The 25,637-nt window shown below is 42.9% G+C and overlaps 1 protein-coding gene across 9 annotated transcripts in view; it reads right to left on the reverse strand.

The window, feature by feature from the left end:
• SP140 (SP140 nuclear body protein) overlaps positions 1-25,637 on the reverse strand; it is a 90,370-nt gene that overhangs the window by 11,585 nt on the left and 53,148 nt on the right. For all 9 annotated transcript variants that reach the window (XM_043445331.1, XM_043445329.1, XM_043445330.1 and 6 more), the window contains 4 exons: positions 9,273-9,335; positions 7,424-7,510; positions 2,787-2,861; positions 1,075-1,179 (listed from right to left, as the gene is read on the reverse strand). In XM_043445331.1, the coding sequence (XP_043301266.1) occupies positions 1,075-1,179; positions 2,787-2,861; positions 7,424-7,510; positions 9,273-9,335 (330 nt within the window). The remainder of the gene's footprint in view (positions 1-1,074; positions 1,180-2,786; positions 2,862-7,423; positions 7,511-9,272; positions 9,336-25,637) is intronic.

Here is a 25,637-nt window from a genome sequence, read left to right on the forward strand (position 1 = left end):
GGTTAAACATGGAATCATCACAGGAACCAGCAATTCCACTCCTAGGTATATACCGGAAAGAATTAAAGACTGTTCACACAAAAACTAGAACGTGAATGTTCAAAATAGCATTATTCGTAATAGTAAAAGAGTGGAAACAATCCAAACTGATGGATCACTAAACAAAATATGGCATATCCATACCATGGAATATTATATTATGTGGCAATAAAAAAGAATGAAGTACTAATATATGCCATTACATGGATGAATCTTGAAATTATCATCATAAGAGAGATAGCCAGTCACAAAATGGCACACACTACCTGATTCCATTTACATATACTGAGAATAGGACAATTTATGGAGCAGAAAATAGATTAGCCAGTTTAGGGTTGGGTGGTGGGGTGAGTATGATACTGGGCATTGATTACTTAGAGACATGGAGTTTCCTTTAGTGGGAAAGTATTCTGACAAAAATATTTCATAATTTGATTGTGGTGATAGTTACACCATCTTGTGAATATACAAACAAAATTCAACATTGAATTGTATACTCTGATGGTGACAGTTAAGTTGTTTACTAATACTTTATATCAATTATGTAAATTAATTCTTCACAGCTATACCATGAAGCAGGATTTAATTATTTCTTTTTTAGATGAAGAATTTCAGGCTCAGAAAGGTCCCCTTCTCTACTCAGATGAATCAGTTCCTCTTGGCACAGGAGAGGCTGGGACTCAGGTTATCTGATTCTGAATTCTGTGCTGGTCCTCATTACATCAAGCACCTGCCCTGGTGATGATCATCCCGAGCGAGAAAGGACATGAAGGTGGGGACTGAGGGCCTCATCCCTTTTATTTCTGATTTACTTCTCTTCGGTTCGTTGGCTTCCCTGTGGACACGTCCATGTGGGAGTGAGCACCTAATGTGTATGATTTCTTAAGTATGAAAACATTAACCTAGGTATCCCTTCCTCCTTCTCATGCATACTTTCACCACCATACCTTCACCTATGTGTAATTCACATAGGTAATCCCATTACTTCTCAAGACTCCTTCAGATAGGCATTGCATAGTAGACCTTAAAACTCACCTTCTTTCAATTTCTTCTTGTGTAACTTCCCCTTCACCTTACCACAGGTCACAGGAATTATCTGAGAGTGAAAATTCACATGTTCATATCTGCACCTTCTTTTCCCTGAAAGAGAAGATTCCTTCATGGTCTCATTTTCAGTTACATCTGTACCACTTTTCCCATGTTGAGTTTGTTCCTATAAATGTATGAAAGGATGTAGAAAGCTTTATACCACAAATCTCTAGAGTTAAGGGCTTCCCTGGTAGCTCAGTTGGAAAAGAATCCACCTGCAATGCAGGAGACCACCTGCCAATGGAGGAGACATGGGTTTGATCCCTGGATCAGGAAGATCCCCTGAAGAAGAAAATAGCAACCCACTCCCGTATTCTTGCCTGGGAAATCCCATGGATAGAGGAGCCTGGCAGGCCACAGTCCATGGGGTCTCAAGAGTCGGACACAACTTAGTGACTAAACCACCACCACTAGAGTCAAAGCCTTTCTTCCAAGTGGCATTTTTGATACGTAACTACAGAATATCTACCTCTAACTCATCCCTCAAGTTTCACACAAAACAGAATGTGTTAGTAGAAAAATCAGGCCTCAATAAAACTGTCTTAGCTCCCAATCCAGTCAGCCTCACTGATTCTTATACAACAATGAAGCGTACAGCTGCATCATATTCTGAAGGGAGCCATGGGACTTCCCTGGCAATTTAATGGTTAAGACTCTATGCATGGCGCACAGGTTTGATTCCTGGTCCTGGAACCAAGATCCTGCATGCCTGAAGGCCAAAAAAAAAAAAAATTCTTTCTTTCTTCAAGGGAATCCTCCAACTATTTCACCACAGTTAAGTAGCTGGAGCAAAATGAGAGACTCTACTTGCATCTCTCTATTTCAGGTCTGGCTGAGTGAACAGAGGGCAATGATGGGGAACCTAATGGAGGTGATGTCTGCCTTCTCTTTGGGTTCTCTGCTTTGTTTCACTGTCTTTAGCTAAAAGAGAAGTTCAGGAAGCTCTAGGATAATCTGCAAGTTACATGGGGAGAGGGCTGCTGGAGACTGAGTCCACAGAAGTGGGGCTGAAAGGTCTTTGAATAAACTAGCTCAAAGAGGCTGTGTAACTGACCTTGACCCTGCAGTCAATGTTTTAGAGCCATGATGGGAGGAGGGGGAGCTGTCCATGGTCCAGTTTTGAGATAGTAGACTAGGAGAATTGGGATGGGCTGAGAAGGATGGTTGGCCTAATTCACCCTCTTACTTTACAGATGAAGAAATTGAAGGAGAAGCAGTCAAGTGACAGGCCCAAGCCCACACAATCAGAAGAGGATAATAGACTTCTGACCACCACTCCAGGCTATCCATGCTGTGCAACCTCTGACTCTCTGTATAGCAAGAGAAGGGCCAGTTAAATATTGTGTGGGTTATGTATGTGCTCTTTATGTGCAAACAGACTATTTCCAGCTTGAAAGTGATCAGTTCAGTGGGGAGGGAGAGCATCACTGTGATAGCCCTTGAACCCACAGAGTCTGGTTTAGATCTGTCACCAATTTACTTGTTTGTGAAATTATCTTCTTTTTCATCCAGGCACATTTTGAACCAAATTATAAACTTTCTCTGTTAGTAAAGCTGCATAAAACGATTAGGGAGATAGATTTAACAATAAAAACAGAGTGCAAAACAGGAAATTAGCTGCCTAATTATTGAGACAATATTTCCTTTTTCTTCCTTACCTCTTGACCTAGCTCTTCTCTGTGGGGTTCTGTCATTATTAGTAAAGTGGAGTCTAGGTCTGCCTCTCTTTTTCCCTGAGGAAATAGAAAAACAGAATCATAGTCACAGACATGCAGTTGCGTTGCATCTATTAATGCTTTTCAGAATTTCCACTGAAATGTAATTTCCCAGAAGCTTGTCTAATGCACAAAGAAAAATATATCATTCCTAGTCTTTAAGCTACCAAGAATTAGATGGCAAATCTTAGACTTATATTTTACTTTTCATTGTTGCACATTAGTAAAACAAACAAGCAATTGATATCAGCATTTTACTTATATCCCAAGCAACCATATGTTAACTGTTTAATAGATGCCAATTGTACATCTACTAATGCACAATTAAGGGAAATGAGTTATAAGGAAGCTTATGGCAGGCTTTGCAGGTGAGACACATGTCATACACATCACCTGGAATGAAGCTATTCGTACATTTGTATTGAAAGTGTTAGTAATGTAACCAAGAGTTTTGTCCACCTGAGCTTAAACAAAGATATTTGAATCTAAGAAACTAAGAACAAGAATGCTAACCAAGAGGAATGGGTTGATTTGAGTCCTCCAAAACCTTGATTTCACATAGTAACTAAGAATGGACTCAGAAAATATTGCAGCAGAGAATGTCCTGCCATTGACAAGTTAATTGGCTGTGGAAATGTATCTCAAAGTTTGCTATCATTCACATGTACTTTATTTCTAAGGTAGGAAGATAAATTCATTTCCTTCTTTCTGAGTTCAGTACTCACCATCCAATGACCACCATCTGGTGGGAAGGGTAATTCAGACTCCAAGAAGAAATATTTTCCAGACTACTCCTTCCTAAGTGCTATAAACTCTAAGCAGACTATGAACATATATCAGACCAGCAAAGTAAAAAGACTCTTTCCTTCAATCAAACCCAAAGTGGATCCATTGGTTGGCAGAATAATCTTACTTTCTGGTCTTAATACTAAACAGTTACTGAGAGGATTTTCAATTCCTCAAGATCAAAATGGCCCTATGGGACAAATCTTGATGATTAGACTTTATCAGAAGGTCTAAAACTTACAATAACCTTGCAAGTGGTCACCCTGTTATTATTTAACAGGGTAATATGAGCTCAAGGAAGAGGCCTACAGAGATTTATAAACTTGTGTAAGAAAGACTTCTGGGCACACACAGCGAGGAAACCAGATCTGAAAGAGACACGTGCACCCCAATGTACATCACAGCACTGTTTATAATAGCCAGGACATGGAAGCAACCTAGATGCCCATCAGCAGATGAATGGATAAGGAAGCTGTGGTACATATACACCATGGAATACTACTCAGCCATTAAAAAGAACTCATTTGAGTCAGTTCTAATGAGATGGATGAAACTGGAGCCCATTATACAGAGTGAAGTAAGCCAGAAAGATAAAGACCAATACAGTATACTAATGCATATATATGGAATTTAGAAAGATGATAATGATAACCCTATATGCAAAACAGAAAAAGAGACACAGATGTACAGAACAGACTTTTGGGCTCTGTGGGAGCAGGCAAGGGTGGGATGTTTCGAGAGAACAGCATCGAAACATGTATATTATCTAGGGTGAAACAGATCACTAGCCCAGATTGGATGCATGAGACAAGTGCTCGGGGCTGGTGCACTGGGAAGACCCAGAGGGATTGGGTGGAGAGGGAGGTGGAAGGGGGGATTGGGGTGGGGAATACATGTAAATCCATGGCTGATTCATGTCATTGTATGGCAAAAACCACTACAATATTGTAAAGTAATTAGCCTCCAACTAATAAAAATAAATGGAAAAAAAAAGTATTGGGTTGGCCAAAAAAGTTCATCTGGGTTTTTAATGTACAGAAAATCTTGAATGAACTTTTTGGCCAACCCAATAGAAGAAAAGTAATAGCCATGGGCCAGGGAGAACCACTAAAAAGGTAGAAATGTGGTTCTTAAAGAGGTGGATTAATCTTTTGACTTCCTCTTACTTTCTCCCTTTGGAAGGTGGGTCCACCACACAGCAGAAGGCCATCCAGCCAGGTATGGCTCTCAAGGCGCTCCTCCCCTCCTTGCTCACCCAAGATGCCAAAGAAAGAAAGAAAGAAAGTGAAGTCGCTCAGTTGTGTCCAACTCTTTGCGACCTCATGAACTGTAGCCTGCCAGTCTCCTTCATCCATGGGATTTTCCAGGCAAGAATACTGGAGTGGGTTGCCATTTCCTCCTCCAGGGCATCTTCCTGACCCAGGGATGGAACCTAGGTCTTCCTCATTGCAGGTAGACTCTTTCCTGTCTGAGCCACCAGGGAAGCCCTTAAGATGCCAAAGTGGTAGAATACTCTAGAAAACCAGGATATTTCTGGCCCTCTTTCTCATTCCTCCCTCCTCTTCTAAAGGTCCATGCTCACAGACCAGTGAGAAGAGATCCAGATATCTCATTCTTGCCTCTTCTGTATTCCGGCTCAGCTTGGCACTAAAGGTCTAATCACAACCTTGGACAGTCCAGCAACTGTAGAGCTCTTTCTTTCTCTCTGTCTGCCACTCTCTGGTTATGCCTTTCCTGGGTAATGGGTGTGTTGTAGTTGTGCGTGCGTGCGTGTGTGCGTGTGTGTGTGTGTGTGTATGTGTGTGTGTATGTAAGTCACTTCAGTCAAGTCCTATTCTTTGCAACCCTATGTACTGTAGCCCACCAGGCTCCTCTGTCCATGGGATTCTCCAGGCAAGAGTACTGGAGTGGGTTGCCATGCTCTCCTCCAGGGGATCTTCCCCAGCCAGGGATCGAACCCTTATGTCTCCTGCATTGGTAAGTGGATTTTTTTTACCACTCGCACCACCAGAGAAGCCATCAAATCTGTTAGCCTACTATCTGTAAGGAGAACAATAAAATACACTGCAGTCCATTCTAGTTTTTGGAGCTTCTGGTAAAAGGAAGTTTTGAGCTTAAAACCCACTGCTTCATAATATAACACAATTGCATTTTACTTTCAAAACTGATTGGCTGATCAAGGCAGGATTTAACTATTTCTATGTCCCCAGGGTATAGTACCCATTTAATAACACTGAAGCTCTGTAACAAACCCTAATACATACTATAGCAGTCAGATTATAATCTAGGTCTATAGTCATACCAGTCTGAACACATCTGATCTTACCTAATCTTGGAAGCTAAGCAAGGTCAGGCCTGGTTAGTACTTGGATGGGAGATTATAATCTAAAGCTATTTTTTTTTTAATTGTTATGGTTGGTATTGGCTTCCTTGGTGGCTCAGTGGTAAAGAATCTGCTTGCAATGCATGGGACATGGGTTCAATCCCTGGGCTGGGAAGATCCCCTGGAGAAGGAAATGGCAACCCCCTCCAGTGTTGTTGCCTTAGAAATCCCATGGACAGCGGAGCCTGGCGGGCTACATCCATGTGGTCGCCAAAGAGTTGGACACCACTTAGAGACTAAACGGCAACAAACCAAGTGGTTGGTATTAACCTCTACAAGTAAATGTGACAATTTTTCATTTAATACTGTTTTCTCAAAATCTTAGTAGTACTAAGTCCCAAAAGTTGAGAACAATTCACTAAGTGCCAAAAAGTATGACCAAGTCCCCCAGTCTGTTCAGGACTAAGAGGTACCCAGGATATAGGACTTAAAGTGGCAGAACTTGGAAGGTCCTCAGCAAACCAGGTGGAGTTGGTTGCCCTACTTCCAAGCAGGAAGATGCCCACATCTGAAGGCAATGGACTGAACCAGGTAGGTGACATCCAAAGTTTCAGTGGAATAGGTTATGGAGGTACTAAATCTTCATTCATATACAGACTATATTTCTTTCCCAAAACTTCAAGCTGGGGGCCTGATCTCACCTCTTCCCTCACTGTCAAGTTGATGAAAGCATCATATGGAGAAAAGAGCTAGTGACTGTGGACTTTTCTCCACAGCGTCAACTCACAGCTGTGCCTGCCAGGTAAGATGCTACCACATCTGATCTCTCCTCTCTCATCCACTTTCCCAATCCTGAATGACTCAGACTAGCAGTTCCTAAGCGGGAATAGAGCCAAGAGAGAGTGAGAAAAGACCTCAATTATACCGCCTCTTCACTATAGGTATTTCAGACCAAGCTTACTCAGGAGGAAAGAGTGGAGGTGCTTTGAATTGGAGGAAAAAACTAGTCTTAATACCAGGCTAGAAAGGACCCTCAATAACTGGAAAAGACTCTTATTCCTGTGAAAAGGGAACATGAAAGCTCTATGACCTGCTCCCAAATAGGAAAAACTTAACTAATAGAAGATTGATTTGAAAGGGCAATGAAAGAATGAACTTGCTTTCTACTTACAATTTATAAAGTCTAGCCATTTTAATAAACCAAAGATGTGAGATAAAGGAATTTTTGTGAAAACAGATAAAACTCAGAGGAAAAAAATTTAGATCCTGGGCAGATAAGAGCTATGATATAAGTGCAAACGATTTATAAAGTTGGCTTCAAATGGGTTTGCTTTCTAGATTTCATGGCGGTCAAATTGACTGGTAAGGTTGACTAGAAAAAAAAATGTGCAGGGGAAGATCTGTGTTCCCCAAAAGCATAGCAAAATTTCTGTTGATCCTTCAAGGCAAAATAGAAGTGTCACAGTCTTACTCCTGATCTTGGCAGGGTCCTGCAGGCGCATTTTCACCATCTTTTTACTTGGGGCTGGCTGGTCATCAGTTTTGCTGTTGTCTGGGGCTAGGCAGGGGAAAATACAGAGTTATGCAAAAAACAGCTGACATGTGAGATGAAAAGCAAGTGAGGAATGTTATGAGAGAGAGTATAAGACAGTGGGGAAAATACGAACTAGGAGCCAGAAACCCATGAAAATCTGTTTAACTCTCTCTGTCTCTTCCTCCATAATATAGATCTACTACTGTTGCTCTGTCTCATCACAGAGTTGTTGTGAAGGTCAAGTGTTAAAGTTTTTCAAAAGTGCTCTATAAGTTGTATATTACAAGCTACCATACCTTACGGCTGTGTAATTGTAAAAATACATTAAAACGTATCAATCTACCATTGACCATGTATTGAAAACAAAAAGTTCAATTCAGAAGTATCCAAAAAGAAAAGCAATGAGTACTGGTTTTAATTCTGAACCCCCTGAACTGTGCACTCAGACAAGAAAGAAAGTTATGGCAAGGGATCTCAAGCAGGTGTCCAGAGCATTTTCTATTTATGAGGGACGACTTTTAAATTATGTACAAGATTTCATTACACTTAGGGGAAATGTGGTTTAGAATTGATCTGTGGACACAAAGACCTGTATGAAAATGTTAAAAGGATTAAATACAAATATTTAGTGTTTTGAAAATAAATCATTCTTAAAATGGATGCAACCACTTTTTTTTTTTTTTTCTGAACAATATTATACACATCCCACTAATAGGGCAGCCACAGAAATTGGCAAGAACATAAGATATATAGATTGGTGACAAATAATAAATTTTCACTGGACTCTAAAATCTTACATAGATCTACTGACTCAAATATTGGAAATCAGGGACTTCCCTGGTAGTCCAGTAGTTAAGACTTCAAGCTTCTAATGCAGCAGGTGTAGGTTTGATCCCTGGTCAGGAGAGCAAGATCCCATATGACACAGGGTGTGGCCAAAAAAAACCTGGAAATCATGTGAAAATGATTTCACAGGAAAATGAAGTCCAGTCCTCATTGTCTAGAGGAAGAGTGTTCCTTAAATTGCTACTAAAATAAACAAGATTTCATGGGTCTGATGAGAAGTAATACATACACATTACTGAAAACTCAGAAAATAAAAATTGCTTGAAATATCACCATCTGGAGAAAGCCACAGTTACCTTGTTCAAAAATATCCTGTTAGACCTTTCTTTTTGCACATTTTGCTGTTTAAATAACACTTTTCCATTACAATAGTTGAACATGTTTAATATTTTGAATTTATACATATAACTTTAAAAAACATAAAAATATAAACATCACCTATATTCCAATGACTACTGCATATTTTTTTTGGATGTACTGACATTAATTTTTCCATGTATCTATGTCTGTCTCTCTCTCTATATATAGATTGATGAATATGTATAAATAAGGATTTATAGAGGTGTAAAAACACATAATGCTTATACATATATTTAACACACACATACTTGCACACACATACACATATAGTCTGCTTTGTTCATTGAGGCTTCTTTGGAACATCTCTCCAAATTAATAATAATTTCTTGACCTAGGAAAGAAGCCATGTATTGAGGAGAGCAGTGTCTGTACCATTTAGCTCTGCACTACTGCACATGTGAAATATAAACCATTTTGTTGAAGCCAGTATATATGGCAGTCTCTTTGTTACAGTGTCTTGGCCTGTATTCTAACTGACACATTAGCTAGAAAACTATTATTGTCCTCAAGAGACTACAGGAATACGATAAGCAGTGTCTTATGAGCTAAACAGGTATGACTACTTCACTTCGCTGCTTACCTTTTCGACGTATGTTTCTCGATTTTGCTTTTATTCTTGTCCAGGAACGACCTTTCTTTTTTTCTTAAAAAAATAATAAAGTTAATTACTTAGAGCTGTAAATATAATTTTCAAAAACTTATATATCAGTAATTTTCAGGTATTTTTTCAGACATTAGTTCACAAGACGGGCAAATTTCTTAACTACCAGTGTAGCAGTGTGAGGTTGATTCTGAGCTATATTTTACTCTGGGAGACTATAGGAGATGACCCTCTTTTGAAAATTTTTTTAAAAATTAGAAAATAAACTCCCACTGATGCCTTAGACTGAATGATTATTGTTGTGGTTATATATCAACTTATTCCGTTTTCAAGTATTTTCATGTAAATTCAAATGTGCATATGGATAATATACTGTGCCCAATTCAGGAAGCATTCTCAACTTTGATGTGAAGAGTTGCCATTAAATATTCTCTGTACTCTTGCAATTGTAACAAAACCCTCTTACTTATATTTAATATAATGCCTGAGGGACTATAACGCCCAGCTGCCTGATCTGTCTGGTGGTCCAGTGGACTCCATGCTCCCAATGCAGGGGACCCGGGTTTGATCCTTGGTCAGGGGACTAGATGCTGCAACTAAAGACCCCGCATGCTGTAATGAAGATCAAAGATCTGGACAGCCACAACTAAGACCTAGTGCAGCCAAATAAATAAATATTAAAAAAAATAATATAGCACCTGAAATTCCCAGAGGACTTAAGGAACCACACTGGGTTTTGTGTTGGGTTTTGCTTCCCTGTGAGTGATATGAAAATGTGTGAGTGTGAGACCATTTCGCTGGGCAAATAGTTCAGTCCTGACTTACAAGGCAGGAAGGACCAAAAAGCCTTGCTCTTCAAATGGAAATGGTATATCCAGGAATGCTGGAGTTCAACCCCACTCCTGGGCATATACCCAGAAAAGATGAAAACTCTAATTCAAAAAGACACATGCACCCCAATGTTCATAGCAGCACTATTTACAATAGCCAAGACATGAAAGCAACATAAGTGTGCATCAAGAGATGAATGGATGAAGAAGTGATATATATACATATATAGTAATATATATAGATATAATGGAATATTACTTATCCATAACAAAGAATGAAATAATGACACTTGGCAGCAACATGGATGGACTAGAGATTGTCATATTAAGTGTGGTAAGTCAGAGAAAGACAAATATCAGATGCTATCACTTATATGTGGAATCTAAAAAAAGATGATACAAATGAACTTATTTATAAGACAGAAATATAGACATAAAAAACAAACTTATGGTTACTAATGGGATTAACAGATACTATTATATACAAAATAGAGAAACAGCAAGGATTTACTGTATAGTACAGGGAACTATACTCAACATCTTGTAATAACCTATAATGGAAAAGAATATATATATATTTCAGATTCTTATATTACCTGAAATATATATATATATTTATTCTTATTATCTGAAATATATAACTGAATCACTTTGCTGTACACCTAAAACTAACACAATACTGTAAATCAACTATAATCAATTAAAGAAAAGAATGCAGGGACCTTGCCAGAAGCTCCTTGGCTTTGTACTCTACTTCCCAGCCTAAAGCAAATCTCAGCCTCGCTGGGGTCTTCAGTGTTACAGCCACACTCTCCGGGAAACAAACTCACTCAGAGGGACAATGCAGATAGTGGAGTGCAGTTTATTACACCGGCGGGCCCAAGGCAGAGTCTCCTCTCAGCCAAGGACCCCGACCAGCATTTGTGAAAATCTTTTATACCCCATGTGTACGTGCCCAAACCCACCACCCCAATTTCCTTGAGACTTACATAAACAAAGGAAGGGTAAATACAATAACCCCATCATTCACGTGTTATGTGTTCAGTCAATAATCAATAAGCCCGCAGTTACATTCCAAACAGTTAATAATCAATAAGCTTGTGGTCATGTTCCAACCAGTTAATAATCGATAAGCCTGTGATTACATCCCGATAGATACGAAAAAAATTTATGACCTGTTGGGAGACAGGGGGTGATTATGGTATGTTTCCTCTTAGGCAATGAGTAACCTGGATGTGTGATCTTCAAGATTCCCCTGTCTGGAGGGGGTCTTATCTTTCCATTGTCATTCCCACAGGCACTAAGCAGAGAGTTCAGAGTCCACTGGAGAGGCAGCCGAGCTGATCAGCACAGATAGGCCTGAGATGGAGTCCTGGCCCTATGAATTCCTTCTTCATTCCCCCCTCTTGATGCTCTTAGTTTCCGTAAGGAGCATCATTCATTGGGATATATTGTATCTTAGCCCTCCTGCCACCCACATGACAGAATGCTATCAACCTCTGGGTTACAAAATTCACAAGGCATTGTAGGAAGCAGGGCCCACAGAGCAGTATGATTAAGATTACTATAACAACAGTTACAATGGTTTTCCACCAGTCTCCCTTTACCCAGGAGAGGACTGAAGTCCAAAAGGGAATATTTTCATTAGACATGGCTTTCACTTGATTTTGCATATCCTCCAAGGCAGTAGATACATTTCCAGACAGGTCAGGGATGTACACACAACATTCGACTTTAATTATGGCACAAGTCCCTCCTTGGGCTGCTGTGAGTATGTCTAATGCCATCCTATTTTGAATTACTGCCTTCCTCATCTGAATTTGTTCTTCGTTCAAAGCTTGAATGGCTTTTGTAGTGTCTAAGAGGGCCTGTTTAGTGAAATTAGTTAAGGCCTCTACCTTAACCATGATATCCGTTGTCCCTACAGAGGGTACAAACAAGGCAGCAAGATAGTCATACCATTGGAACACAGATCGTGTCCATCTTGCATGCAGATAAGGCAGGTTTACTGGAGGCTGGTGTAGGCTAGGCTTAATACTGCCGTGGGCGAAAGCAAATCCTAATGTGCAACGCCCCACCCAGCCAACTGGTAACCATGGCCATAAATTAAGCCCACAGAGCCACTGGGTCCCATTGGGGGCTACCCAGCGGATTCCAGGATTATATTTCCAGTCGGAACCGGGCCACTGAGCAGACTGATTGGGGTAATAGGTAACTTCCAAGATTTGTATACATTGTTCAGGGGACAAATAACCCATATATTTTAATTCTTTTGGGTCTAGGGGGCAGTCTCCAAATCCAACTTTCTGTTCTTTTTGTTCCCAGCAAATAGTAGCAGGGGTAATCAACTGTCCTTTCTCAGGAGTCATCCAGAAATATTCATCCCAGACCTGGTAGTATTGCTCAAGGTACCGGGAGGCCTGTCCCCCTTTTGTAAGAGAGCCCTTCTCCTTTTTGTTTTTCATATATAAGCCTTTGTTACTTCCATAAGGCTGGTGTTCATGTTAAATGCAATCATATGTCCCTGGCCCATTGATGGCTTCTTCTTACACCAGGAGAGCAAAAAAAGGTTATGATTGGTGAGAGAAAGGAAAGTTCCTTTCTGTTGCTCTAAGAAGGAGCACAGTGGTATAAAGTCCCCATAACGGAGTGGCGATACCCACCACGGGAGTCCGTCCATTACTGACAGGGGCATAGCCCCACATACCCAACAGTTGGAGGAGTTGTGGAAGTTTGCGTAAGAATGTGCCCACGAGATGAAGACGTTGTCCTGTGCAGGAGCAGTGGTCAGGTTCAGAATTACGGTGGTGAGGCCGAGCAGCAGGAGACGTTTACCCAGCTCCATCCTGTAGAGAGCTCGTCCGGGATCTCGTTTTCTTTTTCCTCTTCAGAATGATCTTGGTTTCCCATGGGTCGGTGGGGTCCTTCTGGGTGGTCCACTCAGCGTCTTTCAGGTCAGTGTGGTATGCCTTCTTCGCTCTGGTGCGATGGATCCAAGGGGCAATGTCTGCAACTTTAACTGTGGTAGGGGTGGTTAAAACAACAGTATAAGGACCTTTCCACCGGGGGGATAGTGAGTCATGTTTCCAGTCTTTCACCCATACCTGGTCCCCTGGTACAAACTCATGCATTTGCTCCCCCAAGGGGAACGGTATTCTTTCTTGCACAAACTTAGTTACTTGATTAATTACCTTACCTAGTTGTTCCATCTGCTGCGATATCCCGTCTCCTCCTACCTGAAGTATATCAGTTGCTACCTGTCTTATGATGGGAGGAGGCCTCCCATACACAATTTCGTAGGGAGAGTAGCCATGGGACCGTGGGGTCATCCTGAGTTTGAGCAAGGCCATGGGAAGTAAATCTACCCAGGAACAGTCAGTTTCTATAATCCATTTAGAAAGTGTCTCCTTTAGTGTCCGGTTAGTTCGTTCTACCATTCCGGAGCTCTGAGGCCGGTAGGCAGTGTGTAACTTCCATTTTACATTCATGGCTTTACTTACTTGTTATATCAGATCCGATATGAAGGCTGGGCCGTTATCTGATCCTATGCTGGTGGGGAATCCAAATCGAATAACTATCTCCCTAAGCAGGCTCCGAAGGCCTCCACCCATCCCAAGAATGTACATACCAAGACCAACAGTTAACAAAAATGGTGATATGGTTTCATCTCAGCGAAGTGCACTTCCAGATGTTCAAAAGGAAGGGTACCTTTTAATTGGATGCCTGGGGGTTTTGGTCTGCACCCTGGAGTGGCGTTAATCTGAGAGCAGGCATTACAATTTTGGGATTCCATTCTACATAGAGAGGAGAGGCGAGGAACCAGAAAATACCTTCGGATCAGTTCCTCCAGTTTGTCACATCCTAGGTGAGTCATACGATGAGATGGGCTCACCAGAGAGGGGGCCATCTCTTTGGACACTAGTAGCTTACCACCTGGCAGTTCCCATCATCCTTTCTCTGTTTTGGTGGCTCCCTCCGCTTCAGCTAGCTGGTTTTGAGCCTCGGTGTATGTCGGGGAGTCTGGGGCCAGCTCGGGTAGCTCAGCTAGGACAAATGTTCTCATGGGGATATCCCTGGATTCCTTCCTGTCCTCGGCTGCTCGTCTGGTGGTCTCATCAGCCAGCTTATTTCCTCGAGCCTGTGGGGTGTCTTCCCTCTGGTGCCCACGGCAGTGCATGACTGCTACCTCCGTGGGGCTCCAGACAGCATCTAGCAGAGTCAGGATCTCTTCCTTATTCTTAATGTCCTTTCCATTGGCGGTTAGAAGGCCTCTCTCCCGGTATAGGGCTCCGTGTATGTGGAGTGTAGCGAAAGCATACCGGGAGTCGGTGTAGACGTTCACTCTCTTGCCCTTTGACAACTGCAGCGCCCGGACAAAGGCCCATAACTCTGCTCTTGGGCTGACCAGTGCTGTGGCGAGGGGCCGGCCTCTATAGCAGCCCTCTCTGTGACTACAGCATAGCCTGATGGTCGCTGTCCTAGCTTTACCAGGCTGGTGCCATCAGTATACAGAGTCCAGTCAGGATTTGAAATTGGCCTGTCTCGGAGGTCTGGATGGCTAGCATAGACCTCCTCTAAGACTTCCTTGCAATCGTGAGTAGGTCCTCCTTCTTCCATTGGGAGAAGCGTTGCCGGGTTTAAAACCTGGCAAGGCTCAATACGGAGGTTGGGGTTTTCACATAGCAGTCCCTGGTATTGAATAATCCGGGAATTTGACAACCATTTGTGGGGGTCTCCTCGAAGGAGGGTGTTGACTTCATCTGGGACCTTTACGATCAGGTCCTGGCCAAAAGTCAGCTTTGTGGCCTCACGTACCAGTAAGGCGACCGCGGCCACCGCCCGCAGACAGCCAGGCCAACCTTTGAAAGATAAGCTATTGGCCTGTCCCACGTTCCCAAGGTTTGAGTCAAAACCCTCATGGTTGTTTTATCTTTCTCAGTCACATATAAGGTGAATGGTTTGGTGAGGTCTGGCAATCCCAAGGCGGGGGCGGAGGTGATTGCTAGTCTTAGCTCCTCAAAGGCTTCCTGCTGTTTTTCAGTCCAGTTTACAGGATTTTCTTCAGGCCCTGTCAGGAGCTCAAATAAGGGCTGGGCTATTTGAGAGTACCTTGGAATCCAAATCCTGCAGAATCCAGTGGCCCCTAGGAGCTCCCTGACTTGCCGCCGAGTCTTAGGCATGGGGAGCCTCAGAATTACTTCCTTTCTAGATTGGTCCAGCAACCCTGTGCCTTCCCTTAAGACAAACCCCAAATACCTTAACCTCCTCCTTGCAGATTTGTGCCTTCTTCCTCAACACTCGGTATCCCGCCTCTGCCAGCAATTGGAGGAGTGCTTGGGTCCCTTCCCAGCATTCTTCCCAGGTCTCAGTGGCCAGCAACAGGTCGTCCACATATTGCAGGAGCCAACATCCATAACTTTCAGGCTGGAAAGGCTCCAGGTCCGAGGCCAAGGCTTCTCCAAAGATGGTTGGTGCGTTTTTGAATCCTTGCGGGAGGTGGGTCCAGGTGAGCTGCTGCTTATTGCCTCCAATGGGGTCCTCCCATTCAAAGGCAAAGATGGGTTGTGATGCAGGTGCTAGGCGTATACAGAAAAAGGCATCTTTGAGGTCCAAGCAAGTATAGATCCTTGTCTTAGGTGGGAGGAGGCTAAGCAAGGTATAGGGGTTTGGGACGGTTGGATGCAAAGTTACAGTGGCCTGATTGACCAATCTGAGATCCTGCACAGGCCTATAGTCTTGTCCTCCTTCCTTTTTTACCGGCAAGATTGGTGTGTTCCAGGCTGATTGACATTCCACCAGGATGCCTGCCTGTTTTAGCCTGTTGATATGAGGCAGAATCCCAACTCGGGCTTCTATGGGTATTGGGTATTGACACTTTCTCACCGGGGTTGCGCCAGGTTTGAGTTCTATTTTACAGGGGCTTGGTGTCTAGCTAGCCCAGAGGGGGTTATCTTCGGCCCAGACCTCAGGGAACAGCTGAGTCAGCCTTCTCGCCAACTCTGTTGCCTGGTCTTGTTTATCTCCAGGGGGCTCATGTAGCCTCCATTCGTCTTGAGGGGACACAGAGAGGGAGAGTAAGTAGGTTGTTGTGCCCACCTGAAAAGTGGGCCTCTCTTCAGGACAGAAAGTCACCTGTGCTCCCAGCTTGGAGAGTAAGTCTCTCCCCAGCAGGGGTACTGGGCACTCAGGGATATAGAGGAACTCATGTGTCACTTGGTGACCCCCCATCTGACATTTTCTGGGCTGGCAGAATGACTTAACCATTCCTTCTCCCGAAACCCCAGTTACAGCAGCAGTCCTTTTAGACAGTGGCGCCATGGGTTTAGATACCACAGACAATTCTGCCCCGGTGTCCACCATAAAGTCAATGTCTTGGTCCCCAATTTTTAAAGTTACCATGGGCTGTCGGGGACATGATGTCTTTGAGCCCCGGCATCCCTATTCAGTCTCTATGTTAGTGAGTCCTGCAACTGGGAGGGGTTTATTTTCCCTTCTTCCTTCTGGGCACTCATTCTTCCAATGACCAAACCCGCGGCATCGGGCACATTGATTTGGCTGTAATGGAGCCCGTGGCCTCCGTTGGGACCGGTTGGAGGGCTGTCCTGACCTCGAAGGTAGGGGGGTGCTTCTTTGCTTTGGCGGTGGAAAAGTCTTCAGAAGAATTTCCAAGCGCAGCAGCCAACATTGCAAACCTCTCATCTGTTCTCCTCTGCTCGTCTTTATACCTCTTCTCGTATTTCTTTTCTATTTCCGTGTCCCTATTCCGGAACACCTTGTCTGCTATTTCAATCGACTGAGAACTAGACATGGATAGAACTCCCTCAGTCTTTTGAAGCTTTCATTTTATGTCAGGAAATGCTTGAGAGATGAATGCCGAATTGATAACAATCTTGGAGCCCCTAGCTTCTGGATCTATGGGTGTAGAGTCTGTAGGCCTCACAAAGTCTCTTGTAAAATTCAGAGGGTGACTTGTTTCCCTTCTGAACTATTCCAGCCAGTTTAGACATGTCCATCGGCCTCTGGGCTCCCCTTTTAAGTCCTTGTATAATCGCTGTCCGGTATCTATCTAATTGGATTTTTCCCTCCTCTGTATTATAGTCCCAGTTAGGTCTGTCAGTGGGGAAGACTTGTTCTATCCACCTCTCTGGGTTAGCAGTGCCCTCAGGAACCATCTCCTGTAACCATTTCCTTGCCTCAGCGTTGATCCTGTATCTCTCTTCTGTACTGAAGAGGGATGCTAGTAATTGCATTATATCATCCCAGGTTGTTCGATGAGTGCAGGAAATAGTCTCCATTAGTCTAGTCATGCCCTGGGGTTCCACCGAGTAAGAGGAGGTGTGTTTTTGCCAGTTCAAGTATATCAGTTGATGAAAAGGGCTGATAGTAATAGGTTACAGGAGCTTGGTGATAATTACCATCCTCCTCTATCATTGGGGGTTGCTGAACTTCTCTGAGGGGCATCTGCAAGGGTATTTTTTCCTCTGGCTCTTTTGCAGAGTGGAGCCTTTGTTTAATTCCAGTGGTTCCTCCCCCTCGTCCGGGAGTACTTACTGGGAGTGGAGGGTAGAGTTTAGGGAACGTAGGAGCAGCATCCGGGGTGGTAGAGTCCGGTGGGCTCATGGCCCCTCCAGTTGAGGCTGGAGCCTGCCGGGAGGGCGGCTCTACAACCTGTGGAGCTGTCGGGACTGCTGAGGAGTCGGGAGGCTTACCGGTCTCGGGCTGGTTCCTCCGGTTGCCATGGTGTTACTAGCTGGCGGAACCATCATCCAATATGGCGGTGGGGGAAGCTCATCTCCTTCAGGGTCCTGTAAAATTTCCTTCTCATCCTTGGTTATCTTTTGGGCCATCAAGATTTTTCCTTCCCCGCCATGAGCGTAAAAACGGGCCCATTTGGGGGGGTCTTGGGCTATTCCCAGCCAAGAGTCTATGTACGGGAACTGATCAGGGTGTCTGGGCTTTCCTGTAACTATAGCATAGACTGCCTTTATGAGATTTAAGTCCATAGTTCCCTCTGGTGGCCAGCCAACTCCCATTGAAGGCCATTCGACTTCACAAAGGGTACAGAGCCGGCCGGGTGTCATTTTCTTCCCATAGTCTCCATCGAATCCTTTCTTAAAATTCTTAATCATATTCTCCAACACAGTGGCCTTAGATCCGCTTCCTCCCATTTTCTTACCTCTGGATTCCCACGTCCCAGGGCCTTCCCGAGAAGCCAATTTACCTGTCTCCACTGGCAGGGGAGATGATGGGTAACACAGCAGATGGGTACCTCCTGGGGGAGGGCAGAATACGAGCGCGCAGAAATTGATATCCTCTTTGTAAAAAAAAAAACCTGTGGCGACAGCTCGGCACGTTCCCTAGGACGGCGTGGACACACCTCCTGACTGGCCTTCTTAAACCCTAAGTCCCTCTCTTCATCCCTGGCACGGCCGTCGACCTGAGTGCCGAGCAGCTATTGTTGCCAACCCAAACCAGTTTCCTATGCGGCTCCCTTCTGGTCCCTCCCAGGGGGGTGATCAGGCCCCCTCTTCCACCCTGCTGGGTGGGCTCCTCCTCACCTGAGCGCTCAGTTCCCTGCTGCCCTTCACGATCTGGCAAAGCGAAGAAACCGGGCTTTGAAAGGCTGAATTCTTCCAGAGGGGCGAGGCGCCTTCCCCCCTCTAGGAGATTCAAGCCACAAAGACTCGGGGTGGCCTCAGATGAGACCTGTCTCCTCAAAGTAAGGAGTTTCCCGGGCCATGCACCAAATGTTATAGCCACGCTCGGAAACAAGCTCGCTCAGAGGGACAATGCAGATAGTGGAGTGCAGTTTATTACACCGGTGGGCCCAAGCCAGAGTCTCCTCTTAGCCAAGGACCCCGACCAGCATTTGTGAAAATCTTTTATACCCCATGTGTACGTGCCCAAACCCACCACCCCAATTTCCTTGAGACTTACATAAACAAAGGAAGGGTAAATAAAACTACAATAACCCCATCATTCACGTGTTATGTGTTCAAACAGTCTATAATCAATAAGCCCGCAGTTACATTCCAAACAGTTAATAATCAATAAGCTTGTGGTCATGTTCCAACCAGTTAATAATCGATAAGCCTGTGATTACATCCCGATAGATACGAAAAAAATTTATGACCTGTCGGGAGACAGGGGGTGATTACGGTATGTTTCCTCTTAGGCAATGAGTAACCTGGATGTGTGATCTTCAAGATTCCCCTGTCCGGAGGGGGTCTTATCTTTCCATTGTCATTCCCACAGGCACTAAGCAGAGAGTTCAGAGTCCACTGGAGAGGCAGCCGAGCATGATCAGCACAGATAGGCCTGAGATGGAGTCCTGGCCCTATGAATTCCTTCTTCATCAGTTCCCCAAGACTCCCCGGAGGCCTGGTGCCCTGGTGTGTGGCGAAGCTGACAACTGAAGTGCACTGGGCTGCTCAGTCTCAGAGCCAGAATGGCAGAATCAAAGTGGCTGTGGTCACTCCTCTGACTGGAGGAAATCAGATGACTCAGTCCCTCCACCTGAGCTACATGCTTGGTCTGCCATGTGGAGAACTACAGACTCTGGCAGAGTAGGAACACCAGTCTCTGGGCCAGTGATGGTGGAAATGACCTGTGGCGTGATTGGCCTGCCCGGGCCCCTCAGGGAAATTCCCAGATGCCTGATCTCTACCAACAGAGACTGACACCATGATTTTGACGCCAGGGTTATGGCTGATGGTCAGGCTCATGACACCTGCTAGAAGCTAACCCATTTGTTTCACATGAGGGGCGCCACATTGCAAGGGGTTTTGCCTCTGCCTGCTCCCGGCCTCTGTCAGTCCTGGCTGACTCTGGCCACACCACTGTGGACCTACAAACTCAATGGTATCTTGAGCCCGGCTGCCTGGAGCACTGCACTCTGATAAAGATGTGCCTTGTGTAAAAAAATCTACACTGCACTGACTCTCCGGCCCACATCCCTCATCTCCTCCTGTCCTCACACCTCTGTAAGGCTCTTTGGTTACTGAAGGCAGCTATCCCCAGAAAGGGCTCAGCGCCTTCCTGGATAATGATTAGGACAAAGGCACTGAGGGATTAATGCTGTTAAACAGGTCAGTTCTGAAAACTCAGGATTCTGTTCCAACACTCTTGAGCACAATGCCTCATTATTTCCCCAACCAGCCTGGAAGGCACAGCCTGGGAGTGCCCAAGGGGTTCAGATTCAGTTCTGGTTAGGTTTTGTGAAAGTGCCTTTATCCCGCTTGTATCTGACTCTTCTGAATGAAAGGTCTGAGTGGGGAATAAAATGATTAGGGAAAAACATGTGAAGGCCCAGCCACTGGAATGGTACACAGAGATTTTATGGCAGTGAAGAGGAAAACTCCAGCCATAAACTCCAGAAGGGACAGGGGATGGAGGAGCACTAACAAGATCTATCATTCAGAGCCTCCCGGAATCCCTCGCAGAATGGCTGGTAGAGCTCTCCCACCACACAGACACTCAATCTGCCATTCTGCACCAGATACAAGAAAAGGAGCTGGCCCCAGCATCTGCACAGACCATGCAAAATCCCTCAGGACAACACCCCTACCCCCACCCAGTCATTCGATGGTGGGGGTGGAGAATGAACACCATCTGGTTGGCATCATGAACAAAGAGAACAGATCAGGACAGTCCTCAGGAAGCAACCACCGTCCAAATTAAGGACTCGACACAATGAACAGAACTGGAAGCTATAAAGCTTACTGTTGGCCAGGGCCCACCCTGGAGACACTGTCCACCTTCCTCCTGGCTGATATATGCCCCTTTAGGGGACCTCAACCACTTTAAATATTTCCCTTCCAGGGGCACCATGTGTACCCTTGGGATTGTACTTGTATGAAAGCCAGGCATTCACCTGCCTCCCCCATTCAAATGGGGAGAATTATACCTTAGGGGTGGTCATTAGAGACACAGGGCATTTGTGGTTTATGCAACTCATTGAATGCAGCAGGAAATATAAATTGGATGAATTTAGTCTTAGCCTACATTGGTTGGGTTAATCGGGATGGCTGATGAAGTGTTATCTCCATTGGTAAATTTGCCAGAATCTCATGGGTAAGATGAGGCTTTCCCAGTGGCTTAGCGGTAAAGAATCTGCTTGCAATGCAGGAGTCACAGGAGACCCAAGTTCAATCCCTGGGTTGGGAAGATCCTCTGGAGGAGGGCATGGCAACCCACACTAGCACTCTTGCCTGGAGGATACCATGGACAGAGGAGCCTGGCGGGCTACAGTCTGTGGGGTCGCAAAGAGTCTGACATGACTGAAGCGACTTAACATGTACATACACACAATGTGTGAGGTGAATTTGTCATGGGGGGTGGGGATTCTCTGTGGTACTTCCACACACCTCAGAGTCTTTCCAAAGATGTTTGAACAAACAGCTTTGCAAGCTAGAGATAATGTAGCTTTCCAGGTCAGAGGGCAGATTTGTTTCCTGACCGATATAAAACAGAGAATGTCTCCCTCCTTAGAAGTATTCCAAGATAGTAAACTTTGCTTCAATTCCAGCTAATAAGATAATGTCTCCCTCTTGGATAAGTTCTGTGCAGTTTTGCTAGTAGCCCCTTTGCAAGGTTAGACAGCACCACTGACTCAATGGACATGAATCTGAGCAAACTCCAAGAGATAGTGGAGGACAGAGGAGCCTGGGATGCCACAGCCCTTGGGGTCACAAAGAGTCAGACACAGCTTAGCGACTGCACAACAAACCCTTCCAAGGCTGGAGGTGTTCTTCAGCTTGGGCACAGCCTGCGTGTGCCATACTACTAACCCCTCAGTGGGTCTAGGGAGACAAAATAAATTGATGCACCTATTCTGTATCTTAACAATTTCATTTATAGGAATTTATTCAAGAGTTAAAAAGACATAGAGCCACTGAAAGATTTCTACAACAGTGTTCATTGCAGCTTTTTCACATTAGCAAAAAACTGGAAACACTAGTGATCTCCATCAGAAGGAGAGAGTATACACAAAATATGGTATAGTCATACAATGTAACTTACTTCATCAAAAACTGATACAAACTACTGATACATTCAACAATATGGATAAATCTCAAAAACACTCTGCTGAGCGGAATAGACTTATGCCAAAAGAGAATATGCTCCAAAATCACATATCATGTTGATGTATGGCAGAAACCAGCAAAATATTATAAATCAAATATCTTGCAACAAAAAAATTTTTTTAAAAAAGAAGAAATAAGATGATGGGTCCTACTGCAAAATATTTCTGCCTTTATGCATGCTAATATCCTAAATGCTACCACTGCATTTTAGCCTTTGTGAAAAATATCACACCACCCCTAAAATCTTTTTGGGGGGAAAACAAAATATCCTGGAGACAATAAAACATTGTAACTAAAAAAAAAAAAGTTTTAAAGCAAGCCAAATTATCATCTTCAAAAAAAAAAGAAAAAGAATAATGGTTGTCCCTGATGAGTAAGGGGTAAGGATATCCCAGAAAGAGCTTAAGGGTTGTTTCCAGGTGATGGCCATGTTCTGTATCCTGATAAGGATTTGGATTATATGGGAGAATTGCATCTATTAAATCTCATCAGTGGTACACTTAGTATTTGTACATTTTATTAAACACTTTATTTCAAAAGAAAAAAATAAAAGAACTGCAAATAAATATGGAACTCTGGTTAATGATGTACATATTAAAGTATTTGGGGGAAAGAGTACTGACATCTCTATCTTTGAAATGTTTCAAACTTGAAGATGGTTTAGTGGATGTATAGGAAGTGGATAGATTGAAAGAAATGTGATAAAACAAGAACAGTACAATGTCAATTGTGAATCTATATTAAAGTATTCTGGTGTATACTATAAAATTCTCCCAAGTTTTCTCTAAATTTAAATTTTCCATGATCCAGTGTTGGAGAAAGAACTTTTAGAGAGAAAGCACAGATTATTTACCAAGAAATTATAATCACAATAAAAGAAATTTTCATCAGTCACAAAACAGATTCTAGAAGACAATGTAGTAAACACTTTATTCTACTGATGAAAAATTAATGTCAACCTAGAATTGTTAACTTCACGAAAAAAATTCTATTAAAATAAGGACAAATTTGCACATACAACACTTGAAAATTTTACCACTTATAGGTCTCCCCTGAAAGCTCAGTTGGTAAAGAATCCCCCTGCAATGCAGGAGTCCCCAGTTCAATTCCTGGGTTGGGAAGATCCCCTGAAGAAGGGATAGACTACCCACTCCAGTATTCTTGGGCTTCCCTTGTGGTTCAGCTGGCAAAGAATCTGCCTGCAATGCGGAGATCCGGGTTCGATTCCTGGGTTGGAAGATCCCCTGGAGAAGGGAAAGGCTACCCACTCTAGTGTTCTGGCCTGGAGAATTCCATGGACTACATAGTCCATGGGATCGCAAAGAGTCAGACACGACTGAGCAACTTTCACTTTCACAGGCCATTCACTAAAAAAACTAAATGATTTATTTCAACTAGACAAAAAGCAAAATCAAAGAAAAGAAACAGTGATGAGTACATAAAATGATTTTTAAGTGTTTAAGTAAATGTCAACTGCAAAAATCATAATCGCTTCCAAATTATAATTAAAAGAAAATTTAAAATAAAATGTTAAATAATAGCTAAATAGTAGAGATGGATAGTCAGTCTTCAGTGAATCCATGCTAAGATCCTTGTCATCTTTGGGGGTTGGGGCATGGTCAAAAAGATTACAGAAACTTCATCTCTAGTCTCTAAACCAGCAGAGAAAAAGGTGGAATATAGAATTCTTTCTCAATCCATTTGAGTGTAGGAAAGAGACACAAAAACACAGAAAACTAAAAATGAACAGTGATATACAAGTCAATATATATCAGAAATCAGAACAAATGTAAACAAATAAAATGTAACTATTAAAAGGTTAGGATTTTAAAAGAAGATCAGCAAGATTAGAAGAAGCTAAGTGTTGTTAAAAGAGGCATAAAACAAAGCTGCAAAAATGGGCTTAATGTAGAAGGAGTAAAAAGCATCAAAAGGCATAAAACATAAAAGTTCACGTTACACTATCAGCACCCAGAAAAAGAGATTTTAATATCAAAAGCACTAGTAGGGATAAAGAGAAACACAGTATAACAATAAATGGAAAAAATTCATTAGGTTATACTGTCATGAATACCCTCAAAGTATTGAAAGTAAAACAATAGAACAGTGAGGAGTCAAATACACAGACAGTCGGGTGGGGGAGTTTACCACACCTAAATACAAACCTGATGGAACAAATATAGCCTAACTTAGAAGACGCAAGAATTAAAAAAGTTGTACTTAATAAGACTACGTATATGGGAAGAAACCAGACCCCAACAAATAGTTCAAGCGTACAGTGTTTAAGTGGCACAGAACATTCACAAAGATTGACCATAAATTAGGATGCAAAGGAACCTTCAATAAATTCTGAAGAATTGATGAGGTCAGTCTGTTAAAACTCACCCAGTCATACCTTAACAGTGATAAATGCTATTATATGAAATTATAGGTCAATAAAACTGACTAGGAAAGTAAAAATTGGTAAGATCTATTTACAAAAGTTAAAACTTTTTTGAAGAACATAAAAGATGACCTGAATAAATGAAGAGCTCAAGCTCCTTGTAAAGACCTCAACTCTACCCAAACTAATCTCCAAATTCAATATATTTTCAAAGTTCCAATGCAGTTGTGGAGGTGTTGGGAGGAAATCTTGATTGATTCTAAAATTTATGCACAATGAGTGAGCCAGATTTGCCAGACTTCTGAAATCTCCTTTTCTGTTGCTCCTCACTATATTTTTTACTTTTTTCTTTGAAAAAAAAAAAAAATATATATATATATATAACAAGTAGGAATAGAAAATTTTACTTTAAAACATTATAATTAAACCAACTTGGTACCACATTAAAACTAAATAGACCAGCATCTCAGAGTAGAATCAGACACAGATCCATGAACATGAGAAAAGATGCAAAAGGGCATTCAAATCATGAAGCAAATATTGTTGGCATCCACTGGCACATAAAAAGATGTTCAACATCACTGATCTTCAGAGAAATGCAAATTGAAACCACCTCGCACCTGTCAGAATGGCTCTCATCAGAAAGAACACAAATAGCAAGGTGAGCAAAAGCACAGAGGAAGGGGAACTTCACACGCTATTACAGGAATGTAAGCTGGTGCAGCCACTGTGGAAAACAGTATGGGGGTTTCTCAGAAAACTAAGTATAGAATTATCATATGACACAGCAGTCCCACTCCTGAATGTATAGCCAAAAAACACAAAAACTCTAATTTGAAAAGATACATGTACCCTAATATTCATAGCAGCATTTTTATAATTGCCAAGAAATGGAAGCAATGTACGTGTCCATCAAGAGATGAATGGGAAAAGAAGATGTGGTATATAGATAGATATATAGATAGATAGAGATATATAGATAGGTAGAGATAGATATGGAATATTACTAAGCCATAAAAAAGAATGAACATTTTTCCATTTGTGT

The sequence above is a fragment of the Cervus canadensis genome, chromosome 24 (genome assembly GCF_019320065.1).
Source record: "Cervus canadensis isolate Bull #8, Minnesota chromosome 24, ASM1932006v1, whole genome shotgun sequence".
Lineage (NCBI taxonomy): Eukaryota > Metazoa > Chordata > Mammalia > Artiodactyla > Cervidae > Cervus > Cervus canadensis.